The 12,652-nt window shown below is 41.4% G+C and overlaps 1 protein-coding gene across 5 annotated transcripts in view; it reads right to left on the reverse strand.

Annotated features, from left to right (window-relative positions):
* Positions 1 to 12,652, reverse strand: part of LOC103585879 (RING finger protein 121) — an 80,216-nt gene that overhangs the window by 57,596 nt on the left and 9,968 nt on the right. For 2 of the 5 annotated variants that reach the window (XM_008566972.1, XM_008566975.1), the window contains exons 2-3: positions 9,657 to 9,720; positions 2,295 to 2,332 (exon numbers count right to left, since the gene is read on the reverse strand). The exons of 1 other annotated variant lie outside the window; for it this stretch is intronic. In XM_008566972.1, the coding sequence (XP_008565194.1) occupies positions 2,295 to 2,332; positions 9,657 to 9,720 (102 nt within the window). The remainder of the gene's footprint in view (positions 1 to 2,294; positions 2,333 to 9,656; positions 9,721 to 12,652) is intronic. 2 more of the 5 variants (XM_008566973.1, XM_008566976.1) reach the window with 1 other exon arrangement.

A 12,652-nucleotide genomic window follows, 5' to 3' on the forward strand; every position in this document is an offset into this window, starting at 1 on the left:
CTCGAGGAAGCTCAGTAACTAGAAAATACAGCTGGAAATGTTTTTTTTTTTTTTTTTTTAGCAGCTGGCCAGTACAGGGACCCGAACCCTTGACCTTGGTGTTAGAACACAGTGCTCTAACCAACTGAACTAAACAGCCAGCCCAGCTGGAAAGTTTTTATTAATTTGAGGCTAACATTCTCTGGTCTTGAGGACTGGCAACAAGTGATTCCCTTGGCCAGTACTGGCAAAAAGCTTCCTCTAAGAAAATTCACTTCTATCACTCTGGGTCGGAGTCAGCCAAGGGAGAAGAATGAGGAAGGATTTAGAGAGAAAACTGAATACAAATGTAGCTTGTGGTCAGGTGCTTTTATATAAATTCCCCAGACACTGGGGTATTAGGGAGGGAGGGAGGGAAAGGACAACATAAATGATATCTTCATGGAATTCCCAAGGGCAATGAAAGACTAACAGCAAAAAAAAAAAAAAAAAAAATACCAGTGGAATGAATTACAGTAGAGAAATGATAAAACAAATATAGCAAAATGTTCATCATAAAGTCTGTGTGATTGGTATAAGGGTGTTCACTGTATAATTCTTTCAATTTTTTATATATTTAAAAATTTTCAGGGCCGGCCCGTGGCTCACTCGGGAGAGTGCGGTGCTGATAACACCAAGGCCCCGGGTTCGGATCCTATATAGGGATGGCCGGTTCGCTCACTGGCTGAGCGTGATGCTGACAACACCAAGTCAAGGGTTAAGATCCCCTTACCGGTCATCTTTAAAAAAAAAAAAAAAAAAAAAAATTTTCATAATAAAACATTAGGGGGGAAAAGCTTGGTGGGCAGTCAATCAGCCAGCCTCAGCACTAAGAGTTCATCTTACATAAAACTCTACTCTGGGTGGGAGAACATGACAGAAAGAGAATAGAATTGGGAGTCAGAAACTTAGGTTCAGACCCCCCTAAGTGGCCTTGGTCAAGAAACTTCACATTTCTATGTCACAAATTCTTCGTCTGTCAAAAGAAGTCCATATCTTTTCTGCCTGCCTTATAATGTTGTGAGAATAGACTAGACTAAGAAGGTACAGAACACTTTTCTAAAAAAAAAAAAAACAAGGGATGCAGAGAGTTATAGAGATAGCAAGAGATAAGTTTCTTGTTCTTGGACAATATATAAATGGATGTGCACAACATGAAATCAAAGGAACAATGTAGAAAAGACAAGAGAAGTCCTCCAGTTCAAGTTTCCACCCACTGCAAAAATTATTTTTGCAACCTTTGCTTGAATACTTCCATTGGCTAAAAACATATGTCTCTTAAGGTAATCTATTCTAGAACCAGCAGTGTCTGGCACATTGTAGGTACACATATTTGCCAGCCACCAAAAAAGAAAAGATCCTCTTACTATGCAGTGCTTAGAACAAAATATTTGTGCTCTCAACAAGGCAGAGCACAGTGACACTGGCACCTCCCGTAAGGCAGATATTTCTATGAATATCTTTTAAATTATTCATAATATTTTGATATCTGAGGTATACAACTGCTGCATATTGAGCTTACAGTCACCTAAAATCACACTGGATTTGTCATATAAGTTGGTATCCTTGCCATTCTATATTTTTATAATCAATAGTTTTGATTTAAATGAAGGGGTTTTTTCTTACTATTATATTTTACTTGGTTGATTTCAGCTCACTGGTCAGCTACCTTATGAAGTATGTGGAGTAGGCACTTTGAAAAGCCTTTACTGATGAGAAATCATGACAATAAGATATTTGTTGATGCAGTCTGGTTTCAAAGCAAGTTAGTAACACAGGTGAGATCAGAAGACAAATGTCCCATTTTCTCAACCAGGGTTTCCATCATGTATCATGAATAATGACGTTAACTTTGATTATCATCTTCAAAGCAGGTAACACTGGAAGCTTACCACATGCCAGGCACTGTTCTAAGAATTTCACATATATTAATCCTCACAGCTCAATGAGGTATAGGTTCTGTTATGATCCTTATTTCACAGATGGGACAAACTTAGGCAGTGAGGAGTAACTTGCCCAAGATCACATAGCTAGTAAATGGCAGAACTGGTACTCAAACTCAGATGGATGGTTTGGTGTGATTACCTATTTACTCTCCAGGACAACAGAGCTATCCAGGAATGACCCAGGTACTTGGAAAGATCCCAAAAGACTTATCCTGCTAGTCATGAGCCACTGCCTCCCACGGACAGGGAAGCAAAAAGGGCAGATATACAACTCTGTTAGCTGGGTTAACCTGCAGTTCCCGGCCTGAAGGCCAGCATTGCCACACTTACCTCCATTGCTCCTCTGGGGAGAGGTCTGACATATCAACCTGTAGAAAGACACCACCAGAAAAATCGGTTACTGTCTTAGAACTGTCCCTGCCCAATATAAGGTGCTCACACCTCATCTTCAATATCTTCAAGGAATTAAGGGAAGCTTCAAGTCTTACAATCTCTGTGAAGCCTTCCCCAACACTCTGTTTCACACTGGTCTTTCCCTTCTCTAACCACTTAGTTTGGCTCATGTCCATGACTGAATGTGTGCTGCATGTCTGTGCTAGGCAATGAGCGCAGAAAATTTTCTGAAAGAATCCTAACTCCCAAAACACTCATAGCCTAGTGAGGAAGACAGACATATAAACAGAAAATTTCTTTATTATATGATAAAGACTAGCTATGGAAGAATAAAGAAGTGGCTTTTAACCCAATCTGGGGTGTTACAGATTAGGGAAAGCTTCCTGGAGGAGATGTGAAATATTCCCCAGATGAAGAAATGAGAGAAATATGTTCCAGTCAAAGGAAATAACATGGACCTAAAGGAATAAAGTTGCATAACATACCAATAATTAAGTATGGGTACAGAAAAAACTATGAATCAGTATTAGTGGGAAATGAGCTATATAAAATATTGTCATATAATGCCATATGACTCTAAACAGCCCCATGGTTGCAGACAGAAGCAGCCTGAGGCAACCAGGGCAAACTGAGCTTTAGTCCCTGCCCTGATATTAACTAGCAGTATAGCTTTCCAACCCAAAAGTTCTCATTCTATTTAGTAGTCTTGTCTTTTTAGAGCAGGCACTTTTTAGACCTTGGCACTACTGACATTTTAGGTGGTTAATTCTTTGCTGGGGGCGGGGGTGTCTTACACATTGCCAGTAGCATGCCCCCACTTGCAACAACCAAGAATGTCTACAGACAATGTCAAATGTCCCTGAGGGTAACAAAACTGCCCCCAGTTGAAAACCACTGCTCTAGAATACTACTAAATTCTCCAGGGCTCAGGGCTAAAGTCTTCTACTTCCTTGTAGCCATATAAAAGTGTACCCAAGCCTCGTACATAAATCACTCAATACATTCTTATACTGAATTGAGCTGAAAATGTTCCTTGATCTAGAGAAGAACGACAAGGCCTTAGAAATATTCGAACTGATCAATCAACAAATATCCCTTAAAGATGTTTAAGGCCCAGTTTCCCACTGTTCCAATAACTTCAGAAAAGTATTTTAAGTAGAGTGTTTTAAATAAAACAGGGAGAACTCCATTCTACTACCAGGTCAAATTGTCACATATTTACCAGACATCCTTTATGTGTATGTACTGAGCATGCCCATCACTATTAAGGGGGGCTTTCTGGCTTCTACATGTCCCAGCTAAGTAAAACAAAAAATTTCCAAAGCTTTGCCCAACCAATCTGGGTAACAAAGTCAACCATTCTCCTTCCTTTCCCTACTCTACACATTGCCTCCCAGAATTTATTTAGGTATCCTGACTTACACCTTCATCACCCCAGAAGGACAGAGGTCAGATAGTCTAAAAGGGGACAAGAAGATGCAAACAATGGAAATGCCCAGCTAGAAGATACCTGAGGAGACAATCAAGAATCACATTTCTGAACTAGCCGGTTAGCTCAGTTGGTTAGAATGCAGTTTATAACACCAAGATTACGGGTGTAGATCCCCATACTGGCCAGCTGCCAAAAAAATTAAAAATTTTAAAAATAAAAATAAAGTAAAAGAATCACATTTCTTTTTTTTTTTTTTCCTTTTTGTCTTTTTTCATGACCAGCAACGGGATCGCAACCCTCGGTGTTGCTCCCTGCACCTCGCTCAGCCAGTGAGCGGGAACCGGTCTGTATGTGGGATCCAAACCCTCGGCGGGAGCGCCGCCGCACTTCCCAAGCGGCGCACTGTAGCAGTGCGCCACCGGGCCGGCCCCAAAGAATCACATTTCTAAAGGAACAATCAATGCACAGGTTTCATGCTACTTACCAGAACTCTTTTCTTCTTCTGTTCCAACTTAGACCTGCATCTTACTAAGCCTGTCTGTTCATTGTACCAAAACACATGGGACTCACACCTATCTTCAGGCCTTTCCATACTCTTTCTTCTGCCTGCAATGCCCTCTCCCCTCTTATATTTCTTATCCAAGGCCAGGTTATCCTTTGAGAACCCAGCTCCTATCTCTTCCCTGATCCCCTAGCCTGATGAATTTGGCCTTCTGCTTTTCTTCAGCATGGATTTTTCTCCTTTTTACCCAAAGTGTGGCATCACCTGGGTGCTTGTTAGAAATACAAAATCTCAAGTACCACTCCATACCTACTGAATCAGAATGTGCCTTTTAATAAGCTCTCCAGGTGATTGTTATGTGCATTAAGTTTGAGTAGCACCGTCCTATACCACTTATTCATAGTCTTATGTTATCTTAGATATGCTTTCCAAGTGATCCAACTGCTTCCTAAGTCCAGGGCCAAGACCAGGATGGGGCAAATAAGGAATCTAGAGCTCAAAATTTAAGGAGGCACTCACTTGCAGGTACTCACCCTATACTTCATGACCTTGAGAGTGAGGGCCTTCTTAAAATTTGAGCCCTAGTGCCTTGTTTGCCTCACCCTGGTCCTGGCCCTGCTTATGCTTATCATGCTCCCATCCCATAAACCCAGAAGTTCCCTCAGAGCCAAGACACACTTTACACTTGTGTCTTCCAAGGTATTAGAGGATGAACAAAACTAACGCCATCTTATGCCCTGCCCACCATGCTGACTCCTGTTTAACCTCATTCCTCTGTTTCACTGACCAGTTACAGATTAGCCTTAGGACAAACATAAAGGGAACACAGGTTTCAGGACATAAATGACTTACTACTGCAAGTGGCATCAGTGGTCTGTACACTAACATCACAAGACCCCCGGTCTCATAAATCACAAGATACCTGGTAAATGATGTTATCAACTTATTTTTCTTTAGTTGTTCTCCTGAAGTTATTTTTAGAACAGAGTTTTTGCTATATAAACTTTGCCTAAACCCAGAGAACTACAGCTGTCATCCCCTGTAGACTTCTGATTCTTTGCTGCATGTGACTTCCCTGCATGTAAATTAATCCTGTAACAAGTACCTTTGTATCCCATATGGACTTGCCTCTTACATTCTTTGCTCTCAAAGTACCTTCTCAGTTTGGAGGGCATTATACTCTAACCCCCTGCTTCCACACAAGGAGAACAGCACAGAACTGAGCATATAAAAAGCACTCAATGAGTACTTTTGGAATTGAACAGACTTCTCTCCGATAAGGTAAGCAAATATACTGACAAACCACTTGAAAAATAACTAATAAACATCTGGGAAAGGAGTATTCATTTGACACCAGGGGGCATCCAGAGAAACCAGGTTAAAAACTACATAACGAAACAAAACAACCACATGTTCAAGGAATCAAGACAAGTCCGTTGAAGTGGAAACTAAGAAGATCCAGGGAACTGGGCTAGGCACGGAGGTGCCTCTCTTTGGGATAGTGACCAAGCACGTTACTGTGTATACCTTACTTTTTCCATCTGGAAAATAGAGTAAGACTTCTGAATTCATCATAGGGCTGCAAGGAAAGTACATTCAAGGTGACCAAACGATTTCACTGCCTTTCCTCTTGAGACAGTGTACTTTATAAATTGCAAGAACAGGCTGGGGAACTGAACATTGATAAGCACAGGACAGTAATGCTTTCAGAGCCTTAAGGAAAGCAGCTGAGAAGGGAAAGCACAAAGGCTGTGACTAGACTTGAGGTTTAGAGGATCATTAGCACGTCAAGAAGTAGTACAAATGTTAAGAGTAAGAGATGACCTAGCTTTAACATTTGCCTCCTGAACCAAAAGGTTATTTAAATTACATCCAAACCAGTCTTCTGGCTCAAGTGGAAAACAAAGAAAGCTGTAATCTATAGCTATAATTAACCTGTACCAGCTGAAAAGACATCTTTATTTGCTCCCTCATTAAGGTGTCTGTTCATTTGGGGCCAAGCACCAGCCCAGTGTGAAGGCACCTTGTCCAAACCTCAGGTAGTTAATTATGTAAGCTCTCAGGGCAAGGGCACTGATGGATGGGGCTATAGCCAACTCTAAGACCTATACACAGAATGTTTTATGGCTAGCTAATCACTCCCCTCCTAGGATCTCACAAGGCTCCTAGTTATACCAAACTGGATATAATCCAACTTGGATTGTATACCTTTATACCAATGCAAAATATTATATATATATATATATATATATGTAAAATATTCTACAGCTGGTTGAATCCATGGATACCAAGGGCCTACTATACTTTATAATCCAGCCCAACCAGTTAACCTTATCTCACCACTCTACCAAATGGCTTATACTCCAGCCATACTGATCCATCTCTCATTTTAACATGTCCCTCTCTTTCATCCCTCAGTGCTTTGGCTGCTGCTGTCTTCTCACCCCCAAATTCTCTCCTCAACTTCACTGTCTAGCTTACTTCTATTCACCCTTTAAGATGCAGCTCAAATATCACCTCCTTCATGAGACATTCTCCAACTTCATTCACTCATACATCCACTCAACAACTGCCAACCAATTAAGTTCTAGACTGGAAATACAATAATAAATCAATAACATCTCTCACCCTCAAGGAGCTTAAAGTCTATTATATCTCCTCGGGCAGAGTAATAAGGCCAAGGATCTTTTTTTTTTTTAAGCTTTGTTGAAATATATCATCTTTTAAGTTGAAAATTCAACTATTGTTAGTATATATAGAGTTGTGCCACCATCTTATTTTAAATCATTTCCATCACTCTAAAGAGAAAATCCTGTGTTCACTTGTTGACTCCTCATATCCCCAACCCCAGACCCTGGCAACCACTAATCTACTTTATATCTCTATAGATGTGCCTTTCTGGACATTTCATCTAAATGAACTCATACAATATGTGGTCTTTTGTGACAGTCTTGTTTCACTTAGCATAATGTTTTCAAGGATCATCCACGTTATAGCATGTATCAGTAGTTCACTCTTTTTCTTACTAAATAATATTCCATTGTATGGAAATGGAAAAATAGAATTAAAAGATAATACAAAACTTTCCATGAACTTTTTGAAGTACCCTCATACACATTTTATTTATCCACTCATCCATTGATGGACATATGGGTTGTTCCTACTTTTTGGCTATTATAAACACTGTTGCTATGAACACTGCTGGATAAGTTTCTATGTGGACATATTCTTTTTTTGTTTCTCTTGAGTATAGACATCAGTTGTCAGTATTTTTTCCCATTTAGCCATCCTAGTGGATGTGAAATAGTCTAAGAATCATCTGAATCCTATTCATCTTTGTATTTCAGAGAGCTAGCACACAATCTGGCACATTGTATGTGTTTAATAAATGTTAGATGGATGTTAAATAATGTTAACTTCTTTGAAGACAAGGATAGTGGCTTATTGTTCAGCATCCCCCTCACACTTCATGCCTAGTACTACATGCAAATGCTTGGGAAATACCCAAATACTGAGTAATTCTCTATTAATTCTTTCTTGAACAGTGGGGCAATGCTGCCCCAGAATTCAGAGAAACTAGGAAAGTCATCTGAAACCAATAGAACTTATCTGTTTTTCTATTGCTACTACCATTCACCTCTGAGATAGCTGCTGCTCACTAAGGATAAAAAGCAACTTCTGGAGAGTTCTGGTCAAGATGGTGGAATAGACGGTCCCCAGCATCACTCTCTCACACAAATCAACCAATTTACAACTATAAAAATGTAACAACAGCCAAGCTGGAGCCTCTGGAGCTCAGGGGAAGAGAGGAGAGACCTACAGAATTCATGAAGGGAGAGAAGCCATGAGGAAAGAAAGAAAAAACTGCTCAGAGCATCTTGGGCTACAGCTGCTTTAAGGCTGGAACTGCTGAGCACATGCAGCAGGAGCCAGCAGAAGCCACAGCTGTGCCTTTTGGATGGAGCTGCTTAGAGGCAGGAGGGGAGAAGAGGGCCTCAGTGGCCCCCAGGACAGCAAGACCACTAATAGGGTTCCCATGGACCCTCGCAGGAGCAAGGAGCCAGAACAGCTGAAAAAGCGGAGCCATTCAGAGGCTGGTGAGTCATCACAAGGGACCAGCGCAGGGCCCATCCCATGGGAAGTGTTTGGAGCACAGGTGGTGGGAGAGATGGGGCCACTGGGAGAACACTGGGACACAGCAAGAACAGCCAACCCGCCCCCCAATCAGCACAGGACCACTCAGAGTAGACTTATCAGGAATGCAGAATTGCATGGAGTGCAGTTTAATGAAAAGATTCAGGCCCAGATCAGAGTTTCTACACCACCCAGGGGCACCTAGTCTCTGGAGAGCTGGAAGTACCTATAAGGTCAACCATTAAACCCTGAGCTGCACAAAAAGTCTTCCCTAGGGAAACAGCAGCAAAGCAGCAATTAAGCTCAACCACAGAGCTCAAGCATTGGTTCCCACAGGAAGTTCCCCCATTTTCAAAGTAAGCAAAGGACAAAAAATTAGTTCCAGCCCAGGCACACCACCAGTGACTCAGGGCCTGCCAGGGGACCTGAGGCATGGAGACAGGGACCAGACTACTTGCCCACAACCACGCATACTGCCAGCTCCATGGGGCCCTGCCCGGGGACCCAGGGCATGGATCTGGGGACCAGAGCCCCCTGCCTGCATCCAGGCACACCACCAGCGCCAAGGAGCATGCCAAAAACATCACCTCCATGTGGGTGGCCCACCACAGCTACCATAGTAACCACGGCTGCCGCAAAAGTGGCTAGATGTCACAACCACCATGTAGATGGTCTGCCAGCCACTGGAGAGCACTGACACAAGGAGAGTCACCAGCAGAGAAAGGAAGAGGATTTCTCTCTCCACAAAGCCCATTCCAGAGTGACAGAAGAAACATCTGCTCTGTGATAATACTGGGGGGACCTGAACACACCTCTTAGCATTAGTCAGATCATCTAGGCAAGAAATCAACAGAATAACCATTACTCTTTCAGAGGGAGAGAAGAAATCTAGGGTTATCAGTGGTGGGAAGGGGGAGAAAGGGGGGATAGGTAGAGATCGGACAAGGGGCATAAAGAATAAGTACAACTCGTAACAATATACATACTAGTAATATTGATTTGATCAACATATGTCAACATTGAATCCCAAAAATATGTATAATCAATTATGATTCAATTAAAAAAAAAAAAAAAAGCAACTTCTATATAAATCATCCCTGCAGTGGCCTGCACTCCTGCACTCATGAGCAGCTATCAAAATGCTCCACTGCTTAGAAAACTTGCCCCTTCCTCTATTCTCTTTGCCAATGGGAGATATCAAGCACATGCCAGAATCACAAGCTACACTCACCAATAGCAGTGAATGATACTTCTGTTGGAAGCACCCTTTCTTCTTAAGGAGCTCAGAACTTGATCTAGAAGACAGGAGACAGGTTGGTGTTTGGACTACGTCAGAAATGTGGAGCAGACAAAGATGCTCCATCCTTGTGGCTAGTAGGTTAAAGAGCAACTCTTCCTCATAAGAGAAATAGTAACATGAAACCCTACTTAGTCAATAATAGCCAACAGTAAATAGTTTCCAAACTTTACAAAGCATACAAATAAGACTGAAGGGAACTTTGGGGAGAAGAAAAAACTAAAGTTCACGGCTGGTGGTATTAGAAGGCCTAGGTCAGTGGGGCAGAAAATTTCTCTACCATCTCTTCCTTTCTATTACTTCAGCTACAAACTTAATCCAGGCCCTTTAACCTCATGCCCTTCTCGCCAGTCACTGTGTCACCCAAATGTTCCCCATGCTGCCTATAAGAGAAAGTAAGAACTCCTTAGTAGGCTACATAATGCCCTCCATGTGAGCATTGAGAGTGAGCTCTTGTGACTACACAACGCCATGATCTGACCTGTCTGCCATTCCAGTTTTACCTTCCTCTGTTCCCCACTATTCTGGCATTTAACATATGCTTTGTAAATGTAATAAATGTATTACACCAGAAATTACATTCACTTTAGAATTAGATAAATCTGGAAACCCTAATTGCCTGGATTAAGGTAAATTTCCTCTGCTCCTTTAATCTCTTCTCCATTTCCGCCTCCAAAGCGATCTTACTAAAATGCACATCTGACCCATGTCATTCAACTAAGTTAAGGCTCTTTTATAGCCAATTACCAACTATACATAAAAATCAAAACTCTTTAGCACAGCAAATAAAGCCTTACATGATATCACATCTGCCTTCCTTTCTAGTCTCCATATTTTCTCATTATTCCCCACTTCTACTATGATGCTTCGGTAATACTAAACCGCAAGTATTTCTCTGAAGGTGCCATTCTCTTTCTCACCTCCCACCTTGCACATGTTGCTCCTCCTACCTAAGGGGCCTTTCCTTCTTTCGTTAGCTGCTTAATTTCTACTCATCTTCCACGTTCTGCTAAGGCGCCACTTCTTCTAGGGAGCCTTTCCTGATCCCTTGCCTGCCATCTCTGTGCTTCTTCATATTATAGCAGTTATTACATCTGTTTATTTGACTGACTTCTCCACTAGACTGTGAGAAGCCTGAGAGCAGGGTCTATGTTTTCTTATCCTTCACATCTAATACAAAACCTTGGTGAATGCACAGTATTTGTCTGATGAATGGATAAATGAACGAAAAGGATTCTCTCAACATACACATGTGGCTGGCATACATCTCTGTGCTTCTTTGTATTACAGCATCTTGGTAAATGCACAATATTCGTTTTAGGAATGGATAAATGAATGAACAGGATTCTCTCAACATCCACATGCAACTAGCATAAGAAATAACATTATTATTATTTTAAAGCTGACAGCATTGCCTTACTGACTTGCCTCAGGTAACAATTGTGTGGTAGAATTAGGATAAAAAACCAGATCTTCAGAGTCCCAGACCAATGTCCCAGCTTGAGCTCTAAGCTTGTATTTCCAACTAAGTAATTAACATGGTACCTAATGGCACCGTAATGATGACATTTACTCACGTCAAAGCCAAAAAAAAAAAAAATCCAGAAAACCTGAAAGTCAAGCTGGATTATTTTATTTTTTATTTTTCTTACATCACATGTACAACCCACAGCAAGTCCTGCAGGCTTTACTTCCAAATATATTCTAAATTCACCCAATTTTCTCTTATCATCTCTGCTACCCCCTGCTATGGTCTGAATGTTTGTGTCCCACTCAAAATTCATATGTTAAAATCAAATCTCCAATGCAATAGTATTAAGAGATGAGGCTTTTAAGAGGTGATGAGGTCATGAAGGTGACACTGTCGTGAATGGGATTAGTGCCCTTATAAAAGAGACTTGAGGGAAACTGTTTCTCTTTCTGCCATGTGAGGACACAGCAACAAGGCTATCTTTGAAGCAGAGAGCCTTCCCCAGACACCAAATCAGCTGGCACCTTGATCTTAGACTCCCAGCCTCCAGAACTATGAGAAATAAATTTCTGTTGCTTATAAATTACCCCATGTTGGGCCAGCCTGTGGCTCACTCGGGAGAGTGTGGTGCTGTTAATACCAAGGCCATGGGTTTGGATCCCATATAGGGATGGCCGGTTAGCTCATTGGGTGAGCATGGTGCTGACAACACCAAGTCAAGGGTTAAGATCCCCTTACCGGTCATCTTAAAAAAAAAAGAAAAGAAAAAAAAAATTACCCCATGTAAGGTATTTTGTTATAGCAGCCCAAATGGACTAAGATACCCCCCAACTCCAAAACACTATTGTCTCTCATCTGGTCTACTGCAATGGCCTCCTAACTGCTCTCACATAATCCATTCTCCTCAAAGCAGCCAGAAAATCTTTTTAAAAATGCAAATCAGCTCACCCCACTCCCATTTTTAAACCATCAAAAATCTTTTCACTATACTCTTAATAAAATTCAACATGTTTAGCAGCATCTACAAGGCCTTACAAATCTGACCCTGCCGGACTCCCTGACCTCATACAGCACAATTTTTCCTTGCTAACTATAATCCAGTCACATTGGTCTTCTTTTTGGTCTCAGGACATGCCTAGCTCATTCCCACTGATTTGTACTTGCTTCTCTCTGCACTTGAAACACATCTGCTTCCAAATCTTAAAACTGCTATGTTTTCATCATTCAGGACTTGGTTCAAATATCACCTCCTCAGAGGCTTTCCATAATCACCCTATTTAAAGTAGACCTTTTCCTCTAGTCATCTCTATCACATTACCCTGTTTTCTCACAGCACTTACCATCTGGATTGATCCTATTTGTTTGTTACTTTTGTATTATTTGCTCCCCTCAGTTAGAAAGTAAAATCCACAAAAGCAAGGACCTTGGTTGTCTTGTTCATATCTGAATTACTGGGATC

The sequence above is a fragment of the Galeopterus variegatus genome, unplaced genomic scaffold, assembly GCF_000696425.1.
Source record: "Galeopterus variegatus unplaced genomic scaffold, G_variegatus-3.0.2 Scaffold283, whole genome shotgun sequence".
Classification (NCBI taxonomy): Eukaryota; Metazoa; Chordata; class Mammalia; order Dermoptera; family Cynocephalidae; genus Galeopterus; species Galeopterus variegatus.